At 40.8% G+C, this 20,611-nt stretch overlaps 1 protein-coding gene across 1 annotated transcript in view; it reads right to left on the reverse strand.

The window, feature by feature from the left end:
- Positions 1 to 5,546: 5,546 nt before the first annotated feature.
- Positions 5,547 to 20,611, reverse strand: part of pes (pescadillo) — a 42,815-nt gene continuing 27,750 nt past the window's right edge. The window contains exons 8-15 of the mRNA XM_072247691.1: positions 19,008 to 19,085; positions 18,837 to 18,923; positions 16,505 to 16,635; positions 15,524 to 15,649; positions 14,443 to 14,627; positions 9,755 to 9,924; positions 8,560 to 8,727; positions 5,547 to 7,676 (exon numbers count right to left, since the gene is read on the reverse strand). Of these exons, the coding sequence (XP_072103792.1) occupies positions 7,599 to 7,676; positions 8,560 to 8,727; positions 9,755 to 9,924; positions 14,443 to 14,627; positions 15,524 to 15,649; positions 16,505 to 16,635; positions 18,837 to 18,923; positions 19,008 to 19,085 (1,023 nt within the window). The 3' untranslated portion in view covers positions 5,547 to 7,598. The remainder of the gene's footprint in view (positions 7,677 to 8,559; positions 8,728 to 9,754; positions 9,925 to 14,442; positions 14,628 to 15,523; positions 15,650 to 16,504; positions 16,636 to 18,836; positions 18,924 to 19,007; positions 19,086 to 20,611) is intronic.

The following is a 20,611-nucleotide window of genomic DNA, read 5'->3' on the forward strand; positions in this document are numbered from 1 at the left end:
TGTTGCTTTGAAATGTGAGTACAGCTAGGATAATGCTTTTTTTTTAACCTCTCCTGATTGTCTTCAAGGTCTTGCTGGTGATTCTGTTTTCTGAGCTGCTGCTGCCCTGTGTTTTAAGTTTCATCTGCAGAACTGCAAATTGGTGAGGTCCAACGTTTTGATGCAACACTGTTGAATCAATGATGGTAAATGAGTAAAATGTGCAAGTTGGGGGGAGATTTGAAAGGGGCAATTGTGCTAACCACTTAATATAGAAACACTGAAAGTAGGAACAGTTCACTTGGCCAGTTGGACTTAATTCCACGATCAGGCAGAAGGTACAAGAGCCCCAGGACTCACACCACCAGGTTCGGGAACAGTTACTACCCCCTCAACCATCAGGCTCTTGAACGAAATGGAATAACTACATTCACTTGCCCATCCATTGAGATGATCCCAGAACCAATGATCTCACTTTAAGGACTCTTTATCTCATTATCTTACGTTCTCATTATTTATTGCTATTTATTTATATCTGCATTTGCCCAGTTTGTTGTCTTCTGCACGCTGGTTGATCTTTCATTCATCCTGTTATAATTACTATTCTACAGATTTGTTGAGTATGCCCACAGGAAAATGAATCTCAGGGATGTATATGGTGATATATATGTACTTTGATAATAAATCTTACCTTGACTTTGAACATGGTCATAGCTTGTGTTAATAAACTTTGACGTACATTTAGTTGGAACACTTGTGACTTGACTCCGTTTACTGAGGCATGTTATGAATTTGCTTTTCCCAACAGGCGATTGCCTGCAGCAGATGGAAGGTGGAAATTTGAAGAAGATATGTAAGCACCTTTCATTTATTAACTCAGAGGTCCTGATCAATAATCCGGAGTTCACAACACCTATCCTTTGGAAGCTAAAAATGATTGGGGGTTGGGGTGAGTTAAACTAAATTTAGTAGCAGTGACCACGGTTGCCTTAAAAATCATCTCATGCCCTTCAAGTCATGCAATATGTTGTCCTAATCGGTCTGGTCTAGAAGGGTCTCCAGATCCGTGTAATGTGGGTGGCGTCAAGCTTCTTTTTTAAATGGCATGTAAAGCCAGTTAGGTAGGTTATAATTACTATCTTAAAACTTAAAATTAAAGCTAGAAAGACCATGCAACATTGATGTAGGCACCAAATTTGGCCCCAGCCCAGTGGACATTTCAAAGTCCTTCTGATGAGCATCTGGGAACCCAAGTATACTCAGGAGATCTCTCCCAAGAATGGTCAAGCAACCTATGATACAGCTGCACTTAACCAGTGCAGATAACATTTTAATTTCCAATTCAAGTATGTTACACATCTAATAATTTGTAACATTTTTCTTCAGCTCTACAGTATTCTACCATAAAATGTTTAAATGAATTATCAAAATATTAAAAGATGAGTTTTGAAGCCTATGTTATACAGAACTTGAAGTAAAATATTTTTAAATCAATGGAATCTATCTAGTCATAGTCATAGTCATACTTTATTAATCCCAGGGGAAATTGGTTTTCGTTACAGTTGCTCCATAAATAATAAATAGTAATAGAACCATAAATAGTTAAATAGTAATATGTAAATTATGCCAGGAAATAAGTCCAGGACCAGCCTATTGGCTCAGGATGTCTGACCCTCCAAGGGAGGAGCTGTAAAGTTTGATGGCCACAGGCAGGAATGACTTCCTATGACGCTCTGTGTTGCATCTCGGTGGAATGAGTCTCTGGCTGAATGTACTCCTGTGCTCAGCCAGTACAGTATGTAGTGGATGGGAGACATTGACCAAGATGGCATGCAACTTGGACAGCATGCTCTTTTCAGACACCACCGTGAGAGAGTCCAGTTCCATCCCCACAACATCACTGGCCTTACGAATGAGTTTGTTGATTCTGTTGGTGTCTGTTACCCTCAGCCTGCTGCCCCAGCACACAACAGCAAACATGATAGCACTGGTCACCACAGACTCATAGAACATCCTCAGCATCGTCCAGCAGATGTTAAAGGACCTCAGTCTCCTCAGGAAATAGAGACGGCTCTGACCCTTCTTGTAGACAGCCTCAGTGTTCTTTGACCAGTCCAATTTATTGTCAATTTGTATTCCCAGGTATTTGTAATCCTCCACCATGTCCACACTGACCCCCTGGATGGAAGCAGGGGTCACCGGTACCTTAGCTCTCCTCAGGTCTACCACCAGCTCCTTAGTCTTTTTCACATTAAGCTGCAGATAATTCTGCTCACACCATGTGACAAAGTTTCCTACCGTAACCCTGTACTCAACCTCATCTCCCTTGCTGATGCATCCAACTATGGCAGAGTCATCCGAAAACTTCTGAAGCAGGTACCTGAGGCAGGTATTACATTACATACAATAAACAATAAAAAATCAGGAGGTTGCTCCTTGTTTTTTGGATGTGAGAATCCATTAATCTGAGTGCCAGGTGCTTAATTATCCCAGCGATTTTTGCACTTTAACTATAATGATGATGGCCTATAAATAGATTCAATCTTTTAGGCAGGGTAAAGATGATTGACCAATCACATGTGAAGGAAGGTTATATATCGTTTTCATAATAGCAAAGAAGGGACATTTAAAAAAAAACTAATGACAGGATGGAAGCTAACACCGAGATTTTGTGTCTCAAAGGCAAACAGAGGTAGGATATTTTAGGAATATGAATTTTAGCATAACCAAAAAAAAGTTAGATCGGGCAATATTTTTTGTCTAAAGTGTATAAAATTAACAATGACATGGTCAAGGACAGAACTACATTCATAAAGTTTAAGTATATTGCACACAGTTTTGGTTGTCCCACTATAGGAAGGCTGTTGAGGTTTTGGAGAGGGTGCAGAAGAGGTTTACCAGGATGCTGCCTGCTTTAGCGGGCATGAGCTATCACAAGAGGCTGGGTAACTTGGGCTGTTTTCTCTGGAGTGCTGGAGGCTGAAGGGAGATCTGAGAGAGGTTTATAAGATTATGAGAGGTGTAGATAGAGCAGACAGGAAGTATCCTTATCCCAGGGTAGAATTGTCTCACACTAGAGGGCATGCATTGAATTGAAATGGGGAGGGTTCAAAGGGGATGTGAGGAGCAAGTGTTATAGTCAGAGTCATGGATGCCTGGAATGGTGGAGGAGGCAAATACATCATTGGAGGCTTTTAAGAGACATTTGGATAGGCTCATGGATGTAAGGGAGGAGGGATATGGACATTGTGTAGGTAGGAGGGTTTAGTGTCTGGGTGTTGTTGATTTACTACTTAAGCTGTCTGACACAACATTGTAGGCCAAGTGGCCTACTCCTGTGGTGAGCTTTTCTAAGTTCTAAACCAGGGGTCGGCAACCTTTTTGCCTCTGTGGGTCAGATCGCATATTAATGAGCGGACGGTGGGCCAGATAAATGCCATAAAAAATTGAAATATGGGAATTATCCATTTGAATACATTTAGTTATGCTCTGCCTCAAATTAATGCTAGAAAATCACTTGTGCTTAACCAAGGATGCCAATTAGTAATCAAAGAACTCAGTTTAGTTGCAATTTATTTCAATCAAGGCATCTTTTGAATCTATTAAAAGGACACAAAGAATCTTTAAACATTAAAAGTATGAACATGATGCATTGAATGGTTGTAAACTAAGCATAACAAAAAAAGAAAATTTTAATGCAAACAGTCGATAAATCAGTGTGAAACCTGATGCTGTTTGTTGCTTGAAAGCTTCTCAATATTGGGTGTCAGACTTGTTGATGCCAAGAGGAAGACATTATCCAGATGGGCGTCAGTCAATCTTGTTCTCAAATGGTTCTTGGCGTGCTTCGTTTTTTTGAAAAAAATTGCTCACACAGATAAGTGCTGCCAAACAATGACGCCATCTTTTTTGCATGGTCCACTAAGGATACTTCCCACTTGGATAAATATATTTTCTATAGAAGTCGAGCACTGACACATCTTCAGAATGAAATTTCGATCTCAATATGTCGTCACACTACATCTCAATCAATTCCATTTGAAAAATTTCTGATGCAGTGTACACTTCCACATCAAATAGAGTAGCAAACAGCCTGAACTCATTTGCATGCAAGCGAAAATCAGCAAAATCTAGGCAAATGAGACAAACTGGTTTCTCAGCTTGCTCGAAGTGTCCAAGTGTCTTGGAAATTTCGGCACTGTGTCTACCTTCCTACCTTTTGCATTCATTGCCATTGTAATTTTTTTCTTCGCTTTTATTTCGAAACGCGAGTTATTCAACAAGTATTGTAGCACATGTAAATATCTGGATATTTAGCGTGGATTTCTTGTTAAAACACAGTGACGCTGTTTCTGTTTACAAATTTGAACGATCCCATGTGAAAACCTGCGCGTGCACGGAGAGATCTAATACATATTACTAAAGTAGTCTGCCTTCCCGTCATTTCTATATACCAGTGTTTGGTTTGGAACAAAACGGAACCTGGGGCCAGTGTAGCATGACGCCATGCATGTCCATCAGTGTGGTCCGTGAAACACTCAGATTAAGGAAAAATCGCTTGCGGGCCGGATAAGCATAGTATCCCAATATTTGCTCGCAAGCAGTCAAAATAACTTCGCGGGCCGTAGGTTGCCTACCCCTGTTCTAAATCAAGGTACAGTTCTTTGACTTTTTACAATAATTTCACAATTTAACATTATAACCTTAAAATTACTGATTAAACCATAAAAGGTTGCAAACTTTTCAACAGATAGCCAGTTACAATTTAAAACAGGCCACCTATTCATGGTCACTTTTACTCTGCTTGTGGCTTTTGCTGTACGTCAATGAGTGCCGAAGGTAATTTTGATTATCTGTCCAAACTTGCATGAATTTATTAGAAATCTTTAGACCAGTTAATCTATTGCACCAGATAAGACAACTCAACTTTACATCACCAGCAATTTTTTTTGCCATTCATGTTAATCCTCCTCATTACTCATTCATGGATTAGAATTGAGAAAAGTACATTTGCCAATATAAATTAGCTCCCATGGTAATGGATAGAAACTGCAACGGGAGAAAGACATTTATTCATGCAGTTTACTGCAGTGCATTGAAAAAATGTCAACAGAAGATAGCTGGCCAACTGAGTACTGTATATCTTGCCCAACCCTCATTATTCTTGTTGCAGACTGAAAAGATTTGTTAGTAGAGGAAGTTGTTAACACACTTTTCCGGTAGTTTTATTACCCGGGACAGGAAATTGAAAGAGCCTTTTACAGCGTGTACAGAAGTTGTGAAAGACATTAGTATAATGAAGGGAAACTTCTTCACGCAGAGTGTCGAGAGTGTGGAACGAGCTGCTAGAACACGCGGTGCATGCGAAAGCGATGTCAACATTGAAAAGTTTGGATAGGTACATGGATGGTAGGGGTATGGAGGGCTACTGTCCCAGTGCAGGTCGATGCAAGTAGGCAGTTTGAATGGCTCTTGACAGACTAGATGGGCCAAAAGGCCTGTCTCTGTGCTGTATTTTTCTATGACTCCAATTAGCAAGACACTTCAATTTGAACCATTTATTATTTATGATGTCGTGTAGTTGAAACTTCAATAAATAATGCAAGGCTTCACGTAATGCCAGGAATCATTGAATAGCTTTATATCTTGCAGCTTAGCACACAAATAGTTTTAACTAGAAATTCAATGCTATATTTATGCAACATCAATTCATCCCTCATTCACACCCACCCCTAAACAAAGTAACATTTGAAAACAACCATTTCCAGGGCATATTGTATCAAACCTGATATTCAGATAGAGCCCCAGAAGAGACCTACGACAGAGATGTATCGGACAATGTGTAATGCCCTTTTTGGACCATGTTGCCCTGGGACCATTGTGGGCCAATCTAGCCAACATTTGATGCAGATACTCAAACCTTCCCCCATACCCACTTGTTTTGCTGCTGATTGCTGTGTCACCACTGGTGAGCTCCCCCCCCCCAAACTCTCTGGCCTCAACTTAGGTCCAATTAAGCCTATGGTCACCATCCCTCAAGGAAATGGAACTGACTGGATTGATACACAGTCTCATGCTTCTCAGCTTGGAGAATTCAGCTAGGGCTTTCTGCTCAACAGTGAATGTGTGTTGCTCCAGCAGTTGTTTAAATGATACTTCAACAAGAGTTCAGTGCTGCATTTATTAAATGCATTAGGATTCCAACACCCCCATCTGTATACTTTGTCTGCTGAACACTGATCTTTGTTTTCCCCCCAAAGTAATCAAATTTTACTAAGTCAGCAATAGTTTAAACACCCAGATTAACCTGTGCTCCATCCACTGGTAGAAATAACATGGCCACTCTTTAGTTTGTAAAGTGATGCTCAAATACCACCGAAGCAGCAACACCAAAACTCCTGGAAGTTTATTTCCCGTCAATCTTTGAAGCCATTGAAAGCACCCCTGGCAATTACCACACTTTCAAAAATACCTTAAAACATAATTATTTTTAAAATACACAGTTTATCAATTGCTTTCTGTCAGTACTGGATGTTTTCCAAAGCTTTGATTTTCACTTTCTGCTCCCAAGAGAAGGAAGTATTTTGAATCTTTCCCCTGTGTGCTTACGCAACCCAACAAGAACATTTAAAAATCAGGCAAACAAGAGAATGAAAGGTACAGTGGATCTAGGATTCCAATCCTCGTCTCTTCTTGCTGTATTAAATGACAATATCTAGATGAAGGTACATTCCTATGCAGCACATGGTATCTGCGGATTCCACTATCCACCTCCCCACCCCAGACTTTACTCAAGCCGATTTATAACACAAACATCAATGCATGAAATTGAAAGGCTTGAATATAATAATAATAACATTGTCAAGCAATATTGCCACTAAACTGTGTAAACAAAATTACACTCGGACTCGTATCATAAATGCAGTGTTATCTAGATTAAGGTAGGGGAATTTCTTCCTCCGACATACATGATTTGGTAGCCCAGCTCCCAGAAACTACAGCAATTCATTGACAAAGACTGATCATCTTCGATCATAGTTACAAAAGTAATTCGCACAAGAAATTGATATGTTCTGTCCTATCCCTGAAGCATTGAGCAAGGTGGATCTGGTGTTTCATGCTGAGACTGGCATGTAAAGGGGGGGGGGGGGGGGAGGGGGAGGGGAGAAAAACATTGTTTTCTTTTGCAAATACTAATGGTGCTCATTAAGGCAAAGACGACATTTAGAAAAGAATGGAATGAAAATCCATTTCTGTATGTTTCACCATTTTTCCATGAAAGTACAAGTACATTTTCTTGCGGACTGGCAGTGTTCAGCCTGTGATGAATTTACAATGCCACAGTGGCAGATTCAGCTTAAGATTCCTAAAAATCGTAATACAAAGTCAGCATAATTATACAAGTATTCCACAAGCTGAAGACAGTCTCTGTAAGAAAAACATTTCAATATGGAATTGTATTTCTGTATAGAAGCCTTAAATAACTTTTTACAGAGTTATGGCGACACATGAAATCTAACCCATCTCAGAAGAGCAGGTAAAGTCTACTATACAAACATGGCATCCTTTCTGTCCAATATAAACAGAACTACCTATGATTTTCAGTATTTTATTGGGATTTAATTTTTTTTACTCTTCTTCTTCTCAGCTTTCTGCTTGTCATCGTAAGCCTTCCTCTTGGCCGCCAACTTGTTGGTCTGTTGAGATTGAAAACAGATGCATCTTAATATCCAAACAGCACATCACCAAAACCAAACTCTTGCATAGATGGTTAATCGGAAAACTTTCTAAAATCTGCTAACATCTATCTACTTAGGTTAAAAAGGGGTCAACAGAAAGGAGGAAATTGTCAGCATCTTACACCTCAGTCTATCAGCTGAATGATACTGATATTAAATGATACTGATTTAAAAACTGCAGCAACATCTTCAATACAAAAGCTGCTGGATCAAAGTCATATTTTGGAGCGGAGGAAAAGGAGGAAATGGAATGCGAGTTGAACACTGTGAAATTGAAAGGCTGTTTTATTCCCACCAGTTGGGTCCTTTCTTGCTCAAAAATTCAAACAATTTCAATTATTTTCTATGGATATGTGGAGTTATATATTATTTTGTAAGGAATAAATGACCAAAACACCTTCTGTAGCAGGTACAAAGACTTTAAACAAAAGAGTTGCAGTTTAGGTTTATTGTCAGGAGGAACTTTTAAACAAAAATAATTTGTTGCTTTTGACTGGCCTGCTCAACATGACGTTTTTAAGCTTCTTTCCAGATGAAGTACAGAAAGCAGGAATCAAGCCACTGGCTGTGCAACGTAGGAAATTTAATCAGTCAGCTTCAAAATGAGCGGGCATCGTCTGCATTTCATGGTACAATACAGATTTAATTACCCATTCTAATTTTGTTCTTGGTGGCATCATCCCCAGTTGCCCACAATTCAGCCTTAAAACTGAACAGGCAACTTCTATTTTTCAGACAATTCTGAAAACTTGTAAAGTTACTATGAAACTCACTTAAAATAATCCATCATCTATACCTGCAAAAGATTTTACAGGAGAGACAAAGTAAGATGTACACAAACCTCGCGAACTTTTCTCTTCTTTCCAAACATTATTTTCTTATATAAATATTTCTCCCTTTTCTTCATCATCATAATGGCCAGGCGCTTCTCCTCAGCGTTCTCTCGCTCAGATTCCTGTGCTTTGTTCTCCAGCTTCATAATCCCTGAGGTTACTTTCACATTCAGTTTCTACAGAAACAGCATCCGCCAGTTAACCAATTGACAGAAATTGCAAATCACTGTTAAGCTTTTGCATTTGCACAAATCACTTTAAGAGCATTGTGAAGGAAGCAGGTACGACTGCACCAACTTCTGAACTCCATTTGCCGACAGTTTTATATTCAGAAGTGGTGGAAGTGAGCAATTTCAAGTTCCTGAGTGTTAATATCATTATATTTCATCAGGAGTTTGAGGGGATTTGGTTTGTCACCTAAAACACTTGAAAACTTCCATAGACCTACTGAGGGGAGCATTCTGACTGGCTGCATCACCATCTGGTATAGAGGGGCTAGATCAAAGTTACAGAAGCTTGTAAAATTAGTCAGCTCCATCATGGGTACTAGCCTCTGTAGTATCTAAGACATCTTCAAGAAACGGTGCCTTAGGAAGGCGGCATCCATCATTAAGGACTCCCATCACTCAGGCCATGTCCCTTCTCAATCTTACTATGGGGTAGGAGACACACACTCAACAATTCAGGAACAGCTTCTTCCCCTCCGCCATCCAAGTTCTAAATGAATACTGAAACCCATGCACACTACCTCAAATCAGTTTTGTATTTCTGTTTTTTTCTGTACTACTTATTTTAACTTAACCATTTAATACACATATATATTTACTGTAATGCAGTTTTTTTCTACTATTATGTATTGCATTGTACTGCTGCAATAGAAGTTAACGAATTTCATGACATATGCCAGTGGTATTAAACCTGATTCTGTTCAAAAACTGCAATCAACACTTTGTAATATTTGACATCCAGTTCAGCCTTAAAAGTACCAAGGATGTACGGATCATGAGCTTATATCTTTCTGAGAAAATTCTTTTTCCAAAAGACATTGCATAAGCTAATGTTAAATTGGTTAAAATTATCAGTAAAATTTGAGAGGTTTAGAACATTCACTTCCTAGATGACAAAGAATTGCTTTCGCTGTGTGAAACTACTTATTGGATGCAAGCTTAATTATTAGGGTACATTTTTTCTCCTGGAACTCACATTGCCTTTCACCTTCTGAGCCTCCATACGTTTCAGTCTTTCCTCATCTTGTTTTTCTGTTTCATCCATATCCCCATCTCCTTCATCGTCCGTTTCTCCTTCATCCTTTTCATCTGATTCTTCCTCATCTTCTTCAGCCTCCTCCCCCTCAGACTCAGTTTCATTTTCATCTGCAGTAAGTGTAACACAAGGAATGCCGACATGACATCAGCATTCATTCGGAATAGCTTGCAATGCTGAGCTGAACATTGTTGCTGTAATTTTATCCCCTCTCCCATGCATGCTCACAAATGGGTCATTGCTTAACCCTGCTCAACAGGAATGAGACTTGAGGTTTCCAGTGGTATAGGTTTAATTCTGATAATCACTTTGTGTAAAACTAGACATCTTAAAAGAGCTCTCATCCTGTTAATCCCAAATCACAGAAGTTTGAAAAGTATCATGAATGGAATTCTATCTATCACTTCTCCCCTTACCAGGGGTCCCCAACCTTTTTTGCACTGCGGACCGGTTTATTATTGACAATATTCTTGCGGACCAGCCGACCGGGGGGGGGGGGGGCGGTTGCCAACGGACAAGAGGAGCAGTCAAATACGTTGTGTTTACCCCGAGAAAGACTACAATGACCATGAAGCCTTGTGCAGCCACCTGTGTGCGCATGAGTGTACGTGCCAATTTTTTCCTACAAATCGTTTTTGGCGCTTCTGTTCGGGGGGGGCGCGGGAGGAGTGTTAATCACGACCAGAATATAGGTGATAAGTGGCTAATACACTCAATTTCCTTTCTAAAAGGGATTATCTAAAGACTTTAATACTAAACACACAGTGCATTATTTTCCTCGCATGAATATAGTGATAAGTCAATTATCAGGGGAGGACAGGGGAGCTTGAAGTAAGTGTTGAACGAACTTCCAGTAGAAGTGGTAGAGGCAGGTTCGGTATTATACTTTAAAAGAAAAATTGGATAGATATATGGACAAGAAAGGAATGGAGGGTTATGGGCTGAGTGCAGGTCGGCGGTACTAGGTGAGAGTAGCGTTCCGCATGGTCTAGAAGGGCTGAGATCGCCTGTTTCTGTGCTGTAATTGTTATATGGTTATATAAGTCACTTATAAGTCAACAGCATCATAACATTTTAAGTAATGTTTGGATATTAAACACACAGCACATATTTTCCCCGTATGAACATATAAAATCGTTGCAACACACCAATATCGCTGAATCAGTGGGAGCCCTGGGCTTGTTTCCCTGCAACAAGACGGTGCCATCGAGGGGTGATGGGAGACAGCGATACTCGAAGGGGGTTCTTTGTGTCCAGTCTATTCCGCAATTTAGTTTTCGTTGCATTCATTGCAGAGATATGTTGGAAATGGAAGCAATGTTTTCAGTGATTTCGTGGCTATCTCAGGATATTCAGCCTTGACTTTGATCCGGAATGCCGGCCAAGATGTTATGTCAAACATACTTTTCAGCCCGCCGTCATTTGCAAGCTCGAGGAGTTGATCTCCTTCTCGTGCTGACATAGATGACGCGTGCGTAATGACCTCGCGTGCGTTCAAGCTCAACAGTGGGTGTGACAGGGAATGAGGAAAGGTGCAGCTGACTCATATCGCCAAATCATATCGTTTCCTCGCGGTGGTTGGGGACCGCTGCCCTTAACAACCCGTTTAGTTAGTTAGTTCCTCTCCGCGCCTGGTGGTGCATCAGGTGGCAATTTTATCACTTCTTCAGCATTTGTCTGTTTTTTTAAAAAATGAGGCTCAACCCAGCATAGATGGCCGGATTCGAACCCGGGACCACTTGCCTCGAAGTCCAGTGCGGATATCACTACACCATTTGCCGGCATTAACAGCCTTTTTGCTTCCCACTAAATTATAATATTTTTAATTAGGGAAAATGGGCAGAAGGAATAGAAAGGAGAAAATAGGAAATGCAAGTGGTTCAGAGGACATTCACAAAGGGTCAGCATGGTAGTGTAGTGGTTAGCACAACACTTCACAGTGCCAGTGACCCAGGTTCAATTCCCGTCGCTGTCTGTTCTCCGTGACTGTGGGGGTTTCCTCCGCGTGCTCCGGTTTCCTCCTGCAGCCCAAAGACGTACTGGTTAGTAGGTTAATTGGTCACTTCAATTTGTCTTGTGATTAAGTTAGGGTTAAATAGGGGGTTGCTGGACAACACAGCTCGAAGGGTTGGAAAAGGCAAATCTGTGCTGTACCTTGATAAATAATCAAAACTAGAATAGTTACAGAGTCAGAAATGAAGATATTAAGCAGCCTGATCAACAGGTCAAAATAACAAGTGATAAAGGAAAAGAGGGAGGTAGTGGTTTAAGAAGTATATCATGTACAGTGATGCCAACAGAGATTTAGAGGAAGCAATAAAGGATTTAAGTGCAAGGCTAAGCACTTTAAATCGCTGACACCCTGATTAGGAATCCCAATAGTTCACTTGGTGTGTAGTTAGATAATTTTATCTGAAGTATGGATTAGCTGAAGCTTGGCTGAGAGGTTGGGAATAAGGAAGCTAATGCAGTGAGCTTTGGAACAATTAACCTGAAGTTGGCTGAGGCACTGATGAGAGTTTCAGCAGATAATATGCTGAGGCAGGAAACAATGTGAAATGGAAGCAAACAAGAGGAATTCTGCAGATGCTGGAAATTCAAGCAACACACATCAAAGTTGCTGGTGAACACAGCAGGCCAGACAGCATCTCTAGGAAGAGGTACAGTCGATGTTTCAGGCTGAGACCCTTTGTCAGAACTAACTGAAGGAAGTGTTAGTAAGAGATTTGAAAGTGGGAGGGGGAGGGGGAGATTCAAAATGATAGGAGAAGACAGGAGGTGGAGGGATGGAGCCAAGAGCCAAGAGGTGATTAGCAAAGGGGATACGAGAGGATCATGGGACAGGAGGCCCAGGGTGAAGGAAGGGGGGGGGGGGAACCCAGAGGATGGGCAAGGGGTATAGTCAGAAGGACAGAGGGAGAAAAAGGAAAGTGAGAGAAAGAATGTGTGTATAAAAATAAATAATGGATGGGGTACGAGGGGGAGGTGGGGCATTAGCGGAAGTTAGAGAAGTCAATGTTCATGCCATCAGGTTGGAGGCTACCCAGACGGAATATAAGGTATTGTTCCTCCAACCTGAGTGTGGCTTCATCTTTACAGTAGAGGAGGCCGTGGTTCTTTCTCCTTTTTCTCCCTCTGTCCCTCTCACTATACCCCTTGCCCATCCTCTGGGTTTCCCCCCCTCCCCCTTTTCCTTCTCCCTGGGCCTCCTGTCCCATGATCCTCTCATATCCCCTTTGCCAATCGCCTGTCCAGCTCTTGGCTCCATCCCTCCCCGTCCTGTCTTCTCCTATCATTTTGGATCTCCCCCTCCCCCCTCTCAAATCTCTTACTAACTCTTCCCTCAGTTAGTCCTGACGAAGGGTCTCGGCCTGAAACGTCGACTGTACCTCTTCCTAGAGATGCTGCCTGGCCTGCTGTGTTCACCAGCAACTTTGATGTGTGTTGCTTGAAATGGAAGCAAAAAGACTTTGTGATAAGCTGAAGGTGCTGCATGGAAGATGGTGCATGTTCTCATTCGGATGGAGACAATGATGTGAACAAGGGAAGGCTGGAACTGGTGATATGAATACAGCGCTTACGCCAGGGAGCAGAAGACAATTCCTTGGATATTGCAAATATGCCAGAGGACAAGAAGAAAATGGAATGAAAAATAAATGTATGAAAGCATACAAACATTTAAGGACTGGAGTGGTCGCAGCTGAGGGAAGGAGGAAGAAAGCATACACAAAGTGGTCAGTGTGTACACTGTATGAAAGTTATTCCCTCATCTATGAGTAAATAAAGAAGGTGTCCATGGCTCCAGGACTAGAGGAGAAGCTATTATCAGAGAAGATTCGCTAAAAGATATGACAGAGGAAGTTCACTGTCAATAAAGCAACAGAAGGGGGTGGCAGGGCAGACAAGACAGCTTGAGAGCTGCAGAGGAGACAGCTTCAGAGCTGCAGAGGAGTGACAGTGAACTACTTTCCAATTTCAGGGTGTTGTCTGAGACTTCAACAAGGATCAGTGAAGTGGGAAGCTCACAGAAGAACGTAAAGAGCCATAGATATATACGCAAGAAGCCACAGAATTTTTAAGGAATGGCTGTGGGAGGAAAGAAAACTTCTGCATTGTAAGATTAAAGACAAAGGACCTGGAGATGACCACTGGTGGTTTTGAAAGACAGTCTGATTGCATGGGGAGAGAAGAGTATTATCTCAATAGGATAGTTCTAATGATATGGTTTCAAAGGCATTGCAAACCTTTCCTATGTGAGTATCCATCAATGTCACAGTGATTGTGAACCATAACACAGACACAAGTCCTTTGGCCCATACAACCTATGCTGGCCTGGTCTTCTTCCTGGTCCCACCCACCTGTACCTGGACTACGGACCTCCACAATTCTCTCGTTTGTCAGATAAAGTCATGTTGTATGATAAAACTCTTTTTTTCGGTTTGCTGCTCAACAGTTTATGCCAGATTTTTAAACTCTTAAGAAATCCATTACCTAAACTATGATATTTGCATTAAATTGTGGATACTAAAAATCAGTTTTCATCTTAAGCAGGCATATCTGAGCACCTTTGATGGGGTGTTTGTATTTGGAAATGAACCAAGCATAAATGAATGAAAGCACTAGCTTACATGTGTTCTCTCCTCTCTGAATGGCCAAGAGTTTGAGCTTCTCTGGTGGAATGTAGTCTCCGTCTTTCTCTTCCACAAACGGAGAAAGGTGAGGCGGCAAAGTCACTCCAAGGAAATAATCTTCTACGGGAAGAAGTGTTTTGCTGTTAACACAATCGTACACCCACTGGGGCTGGATATAGTACCTGCAATTTCAACACAGAGGAGAGGTGAGCGATTTGTCAAATGGCCTTGACACTGCAAGGTACTGATGGCCTAAATAAGTCTGCTCTGAAAGTAGGGACCAGTGGTGCAGCTCTGTCTTACTGGTGGGAATAACCATTTATGCTAACATGGAACAATAAAGAACGACACAGTGCGGGAACAGGCTTTTCAGCCTTCAATGTTGTAATTTAACTAGTAATCCAAGACCCAACTAATGTAATCCCTTCTACCTATACAATTTCCATATCCTTCCATTTCATGTGCCTAACAGCCTCTTTAACACCTCTATTGTCTCAGACTTCACCACCAACCCTACCAGCATATTTTAGGCACATGCAGAAAAACTTGCCCTGCACATCTCCTTTGAACGTACCGCTTCTCATCTTAAATACGTGTCCTCTGGTAGTAGACATTTCAATCCTGGGAAAAAGATGCTGGCAGTATCCTCTACCTGTGCCTCTTATAAACTTACAATCCTCACACATGTCAGATCTCCCCACAGCCTCTACCGCTCCGCAGAAGACAACCCAGGTTTGTCCAACTTTTTGTTATAGAATACGCCCTTTCATCCAGGCAGCATCTGGGCAAACCTCTTCTGCAGCCTATCCAAAGATTCCACATTCATCTTTTTAAGGGGCAACCAGAACTAAGTGCAATACTCCAGATGTGGCCTAGGCAGAGTTTTATAAAGTTGCAACGCAACCTCCCGACTCTTGAATTCTCTGATGGTAAGCAAGCCAAATGCCTTCTCTACCACCTTGTCAACCTGTGTAGACACCATCAGGGACCCTAACATGCGTCTGCAGATGAACACCACCAAAGGTATTGCTTTAGTGTACAAATAGATAGTATATATTAAATTCAGATCAAAACATACCTGTTGACAAACTGTTTATCAAGGTTTGGCCTGTCCACTATATGGTGGGTAATGGTTTCATCTGTAACAGGATAACTAGCAGCTATACAAAGTGACTTCTCCCATGATACCATGCCTCCAAAACACCTAAAAGTAAATTAATAATAAAAACAAATTAGTTGTAAACCTAAATAGTTAAGTCTCAAGGACCCTGTGGTTTGGTGTTTTATGTTCTGCATGTTTTTTTGCTTCTTTTTGTTTTGCCGTTTGCTTGGTTTGTTCTTTTTTGTGCGATAGATGTTGATGCTTTCTTTGAACGGTGTTTCTTTGTTTCGTGGCTGTCTGTGGGAAGAAGAATTTCAGGGTCGTATACGGCATACGTACTTTGATAATAAATGTACTATGAATCTTCGAACTTCGAATCTTCAGTATTTCTCCTGCCTCTCCACCCTAGCAGGCAGGTAGAGCAAGAGAACAGGAACAAGTGCACGCATGGAAATGCATTAGGGAGTCACCCATCACATTCACTGCCAGCTGTGGAATGCACTTGGGAATACTGTGCGTGGGCAGGTTAAATTTTCAGTGAATAAATTGAGAAGGTACAGTTAAACTTGTAAATATCATCTTTAAAGGTTGAGTGTTTACTACGTTAATAGGAGAATCCTGCAAACCAGGATTGCTGGCTGGGGCAGAACGATTTAATATAAAATCATCACACTTCATTTGATCTCTACCCAACAATTATGGGGAAGTGTTTCTAAAAAGCAAAACCAAAGTTGAGCTTGAGCCAAAAGTTCATCAGTTTGTCAAAATGAATCCTAGGTGACAGCAATTCATTTGCAAGCTCCAATGTGAATTATCAGCATGACACTTTAAAAAAAAACTGTACTACAGTAAGTTGCAAACACTATTAGTACCCACAGAGGGCTGGCAGTGGTGGCAGGATAGAAAAAGGTGCTGGTGAGGGTTTCCTCACTAAACAAGTTAGCATACAGTATGTACCTTATGACAAATGCCAGTGATTCACGTGGGACTTCTCGGTTTAGGAAAAACTTCAATCCCTCAAACAGCTTCTTCTGTTTTTCTAATAATTGTTGCTCCTTTTGCCTCTCTCCAATCAGTTCTGCATTTTCCTGCACAAGTTATTAAAGTTACTTCAGGATATCTTATTTACTTTGCTACTGATAGTCACTTAATGCACAAAATCTTTAACTGTCTATATATGCTTATACCAGATACACATACACAATTAGAATGTTTAGTAGCCAGTTAGCCTTTGGGAACTGAAAGGCCGTTCAATACCTATGTATCCTTCAGCCAAATAACACACTGCTTTTCACTTAAATTCCTGGTATGCATCATTAACCCTTTTCCCTACTGAATATGAACACGATCAAAAACCAAACAGAATCTGAAGCACAACAGAAAATACATAAATATCCAGCGAGCCATTCTGCATCCATGGAGAAAGGGACAGTCATGGTTTCATCAGTAAAGTTATTCACCTGAAACATTTTATCCCTTGCTCTCCAAAGTGGCAAGTATCTTACATTTTTAATTCTGAACACATCAATTTATCTCCCTTTGTTAGCACATGAACTAGGCAGCAAAGGGGAACGTCGACTCAGACCATGAGAGGCCTGCGTCGGGCATTTTCATGCCTTACAAGGCGCAGATTGGAAGACTGTGTGGGGCGCCACTCCTCACACAGACCAGCGCAATGTGTGATTAAGTACCTTGCTCAAGAGCACAAACATGCTGCCACAGCTGAGGCTCGAAATAGCAGCCTTGAGGTAACTAGACAAACGCCTTAACCACTTGGCCATATGCCCAACAACATCTTATTTATTTTGCTGTCAGATCATCTGGAAAGTCAAATTAAAGAAATAGTGCATACGTTTAAATTAATTTTCCTTTTGTAAATTAACAACACGATTCAATACAATCTTAAAAGTGTACGCTCTTTGTACTGAAATAAAGATTTCTGTAGTTGCGCAAATAATCCATAATGTTACACAATCACAAATATAAATTGCGCATGGCAGTAACAACAGTCCTATTTTTGGAGGAGGCCCACTCGTTTGTGGGCTGCTCTTCTGTGTTTTTGTCCTTGGGGAAATTAAAACCATTTCTTAAAAAAAATTGTCTTTCACCTCCTTTCTGTTTATTGCTCCCCAGTCAAATGTCACCTGCAGCTCTCAACACCAAACACCAACCGCCATTCAGGGGGCAAGTCCAGCCGTTTCAAACATCGTTTTTTCACACTCCGGATGAAACTGACACAACACAAGGTTTTGTATTTTGCATCCAAGTTCAGTGCTATCTTTAATTCTACACTTAATAGAACCCAGTTTCATTGACCCCTTCATTCACTGCAACTAAATGCACCTTCCTGGCGGGAACTACCCTGCTCTTTCAGTACACAAAGGACATATTCTATTGATGACATATTCTGATAATTTAGTTAGGAATACAAGTAAGTGATAATCTATCTGCTCCAGCCCCAAACAGCAGGATTTCCGGGTGGCCAACCATCTTTACTTAAATCTCCCATTCCTATTCCAACATGTCAGTCCACGGCCTCCACAATGAGGCTACTCTCAGGTTGGAGGTAAAACACCTCATATTCTGTCTGACTAGCCTCCAACATGACAACCTCCAATAATTTCCCTCCTTCCCACTTTCCTCTTCTTCAATTCTCCACTCCGGCTCCCCTCTTACCACTTCCCTTCTCCTCACTTGCCCATCGCCTCCCCCGGTTCCCTTTCTCTCATGGTCCACTCTCCTCTACTACGGATTCTGTCTTCTTCAGCCCTTTACCATTTCCACCTATCACCTCCCAGCTTCTTTCTTCATCCCCTCTCCCCCACTGTCTGGCTTCACCTCTCACCTTCTGGCTTGTATCCCTTCCCTTCCCCAACTTCCTTATTCTGTCGTTTACTCCCCTCCTTTTCAGACCGGATGAAGGGTCTCAGCCCAAAACGTCGACTGTTTATTCATTTGATCAAACCTGCTGAGTTTCTCCAGCGTTTTGTGTGTGTTGTTCTGGATTTCAAGCATCAAGAGAATCGTCTGTGCAAGTGATAGTCTATATTTACAAGTGTGAAAATTAGCCTCACTGAAGCAAGTATTGACTGTTTTTACACAAAGGAGGCCGTGACTATCGAACTGGTGAATGTTTACCTGGTCATCCATAGAGTAGTTCTCTTCGAAACAAGCTACCTACCTTTGTTCATATGAAAAGGCAGCAAAGTGTCAAAACAAAAGAAAATTGAAGCAACAAAAACTAGAAAAGCACAGATTTATAATAGAGAGCAAGAAAATGAAATCTTACCACTTCCACTGGGAATTCATCTGGCACATCATCCTCTTCGTTTGAAGACACCATGCGAGCTAAACTGGCACCCAATGCAGCCAGTTTCTATAAAGACCATAAATTCAAGTCAGGAGTAAATAAAATCATGAAAATTTTAAAGATCAAGTATCATTTACAGTGTCCTCTGACCTCCATGTAGCTTTCTGAGTCCATTGCATACGCTTCATCATCTTCCTCTAGCTCCTTTTCCTCTGCCTTGTGTTCCAGCTGAAAACAAACTTTCAATTTAATTACTTATGCACATAAAATCATACAAGTATACCAGAAATTTTGACAATACAATGACAATGTGAAGTATCATTGGAATGAATACTACATGCAAGGACACATACAGAGATCTAATAAATAAATTAAACCCTACTAATACAACATGAATCAATATTTCACAGACCAATTTATATTAATAGAAATTTCACTTGTAAATATACACTTCTAAGAGGACCACAACCTTGTCGTAGGTTTTGAGGCTGGCATGCCTCAATGACCCAGAGACCTATGCTGGTTAGAGACAGTGCTTTATGCGTTGCTTCTTGGTAGAGTCACCCATGCCAAACAGGCCAGAGGGTTGAGGCCAGAATAAGAGTGGTCCACGGGTCCTCTAGGTTCGAGGGTTCAGCTCCGGACTAACAACACTGATTGGTCAAAAAGAAAATTTTTTTTAAGGAAAACAGCAATGAAGAATCTTCCTATATCTGTGTGCAACCAAGGACCCCGACCTACACCTGGGGCACAATAGAGAAGACGGCCAAGGACAAGCAGAGATAAGAGCTGCTCTAAATGCCTGTGGCATAATGGGCCTACTAGGAAATAGGTACTACAAGGATATTTGGTTACATGGTTTTACATTTCAGCCTCGTAGATATTTTTCAGCTTAGTTAGTGGAACCATTCGTGGAAAGTTTCATTTTAATTCTTTGAATATTTCTTGCACAATTTTTGATTCAGAAATTGCTTCACAAACCCCATCAGGATTTTCTATATTTTGATTACCCAATTTGGATTTATTCTCCCTTGCTTGTTTCTACACACTTACCTTGATCTGTAATGTGACTGGAGCTTTGAATGAACTGAACATTCTTTGTTGAAACTCTCAAGAGTTTTTAAAACATTAGATTTCAGGTTGCCCATTAACTAGTAATAAATAATCTTGGAAAGGTGGAATAAGTATTAAAATTAGTATTTTGGATCATATTTTTCCCCACTAGTGTCCAATCTCAATATTTATTTTTCCCAAATCTGCCAATCTTTAAGATAGAAACCTTATTAGTTAAAAGGTTCCCCTCATTAGCATTTATTCAAATCACTATAAATAACTTCAAGAACATGGGCACGTTCAACTCTAAGGTTAACTGTGAAAGTGAAACAATTACCCTGCCTAAGAAAGGGAATATACATCTATCCAAATACCAAAAAGCAGGGGCTAGAAGCAATGTGTCACATTTTAACAGAACAGCCATCGTCATAAATCAACATGCTTTCAAAATACCGTAGACTGTACTCTAATCAGTAGACTGTTCAAAGTCCTGCTTAAAGATTTGACATGTGGCAGATTATAAAATCTTGCTCAGCAATGGGGAACTTTGGCAGAGTAACAAGCAATTTTCTATTGGGAGAGTCCCTTTCCTTAGAAACGATTTCTCTACCAGCAGCCAATTTAAGAACTGTGGGGGAAAATTATGAAGTTGGAAGATTATGCAAGTTTTCTCTAAACTTGGAACATGTGATGAATATAAT

This window comes from Mobula birostris, chromosome 31 (genome assembly GCF_030028105.1).
Source record: "Mobula birostris isolate sMobBir1 chromosome 31, sMobBir1.hap1, whole genome shotgun sequence".
In the NCBI taxonomy this organism is placed as follows: domain Eukaryota; kingdom Metazoa; phylum Chordata; class Chondrichthyes; order Myliobatiformes; family Myliobatidae; genus Mobula; species Mobula birostris.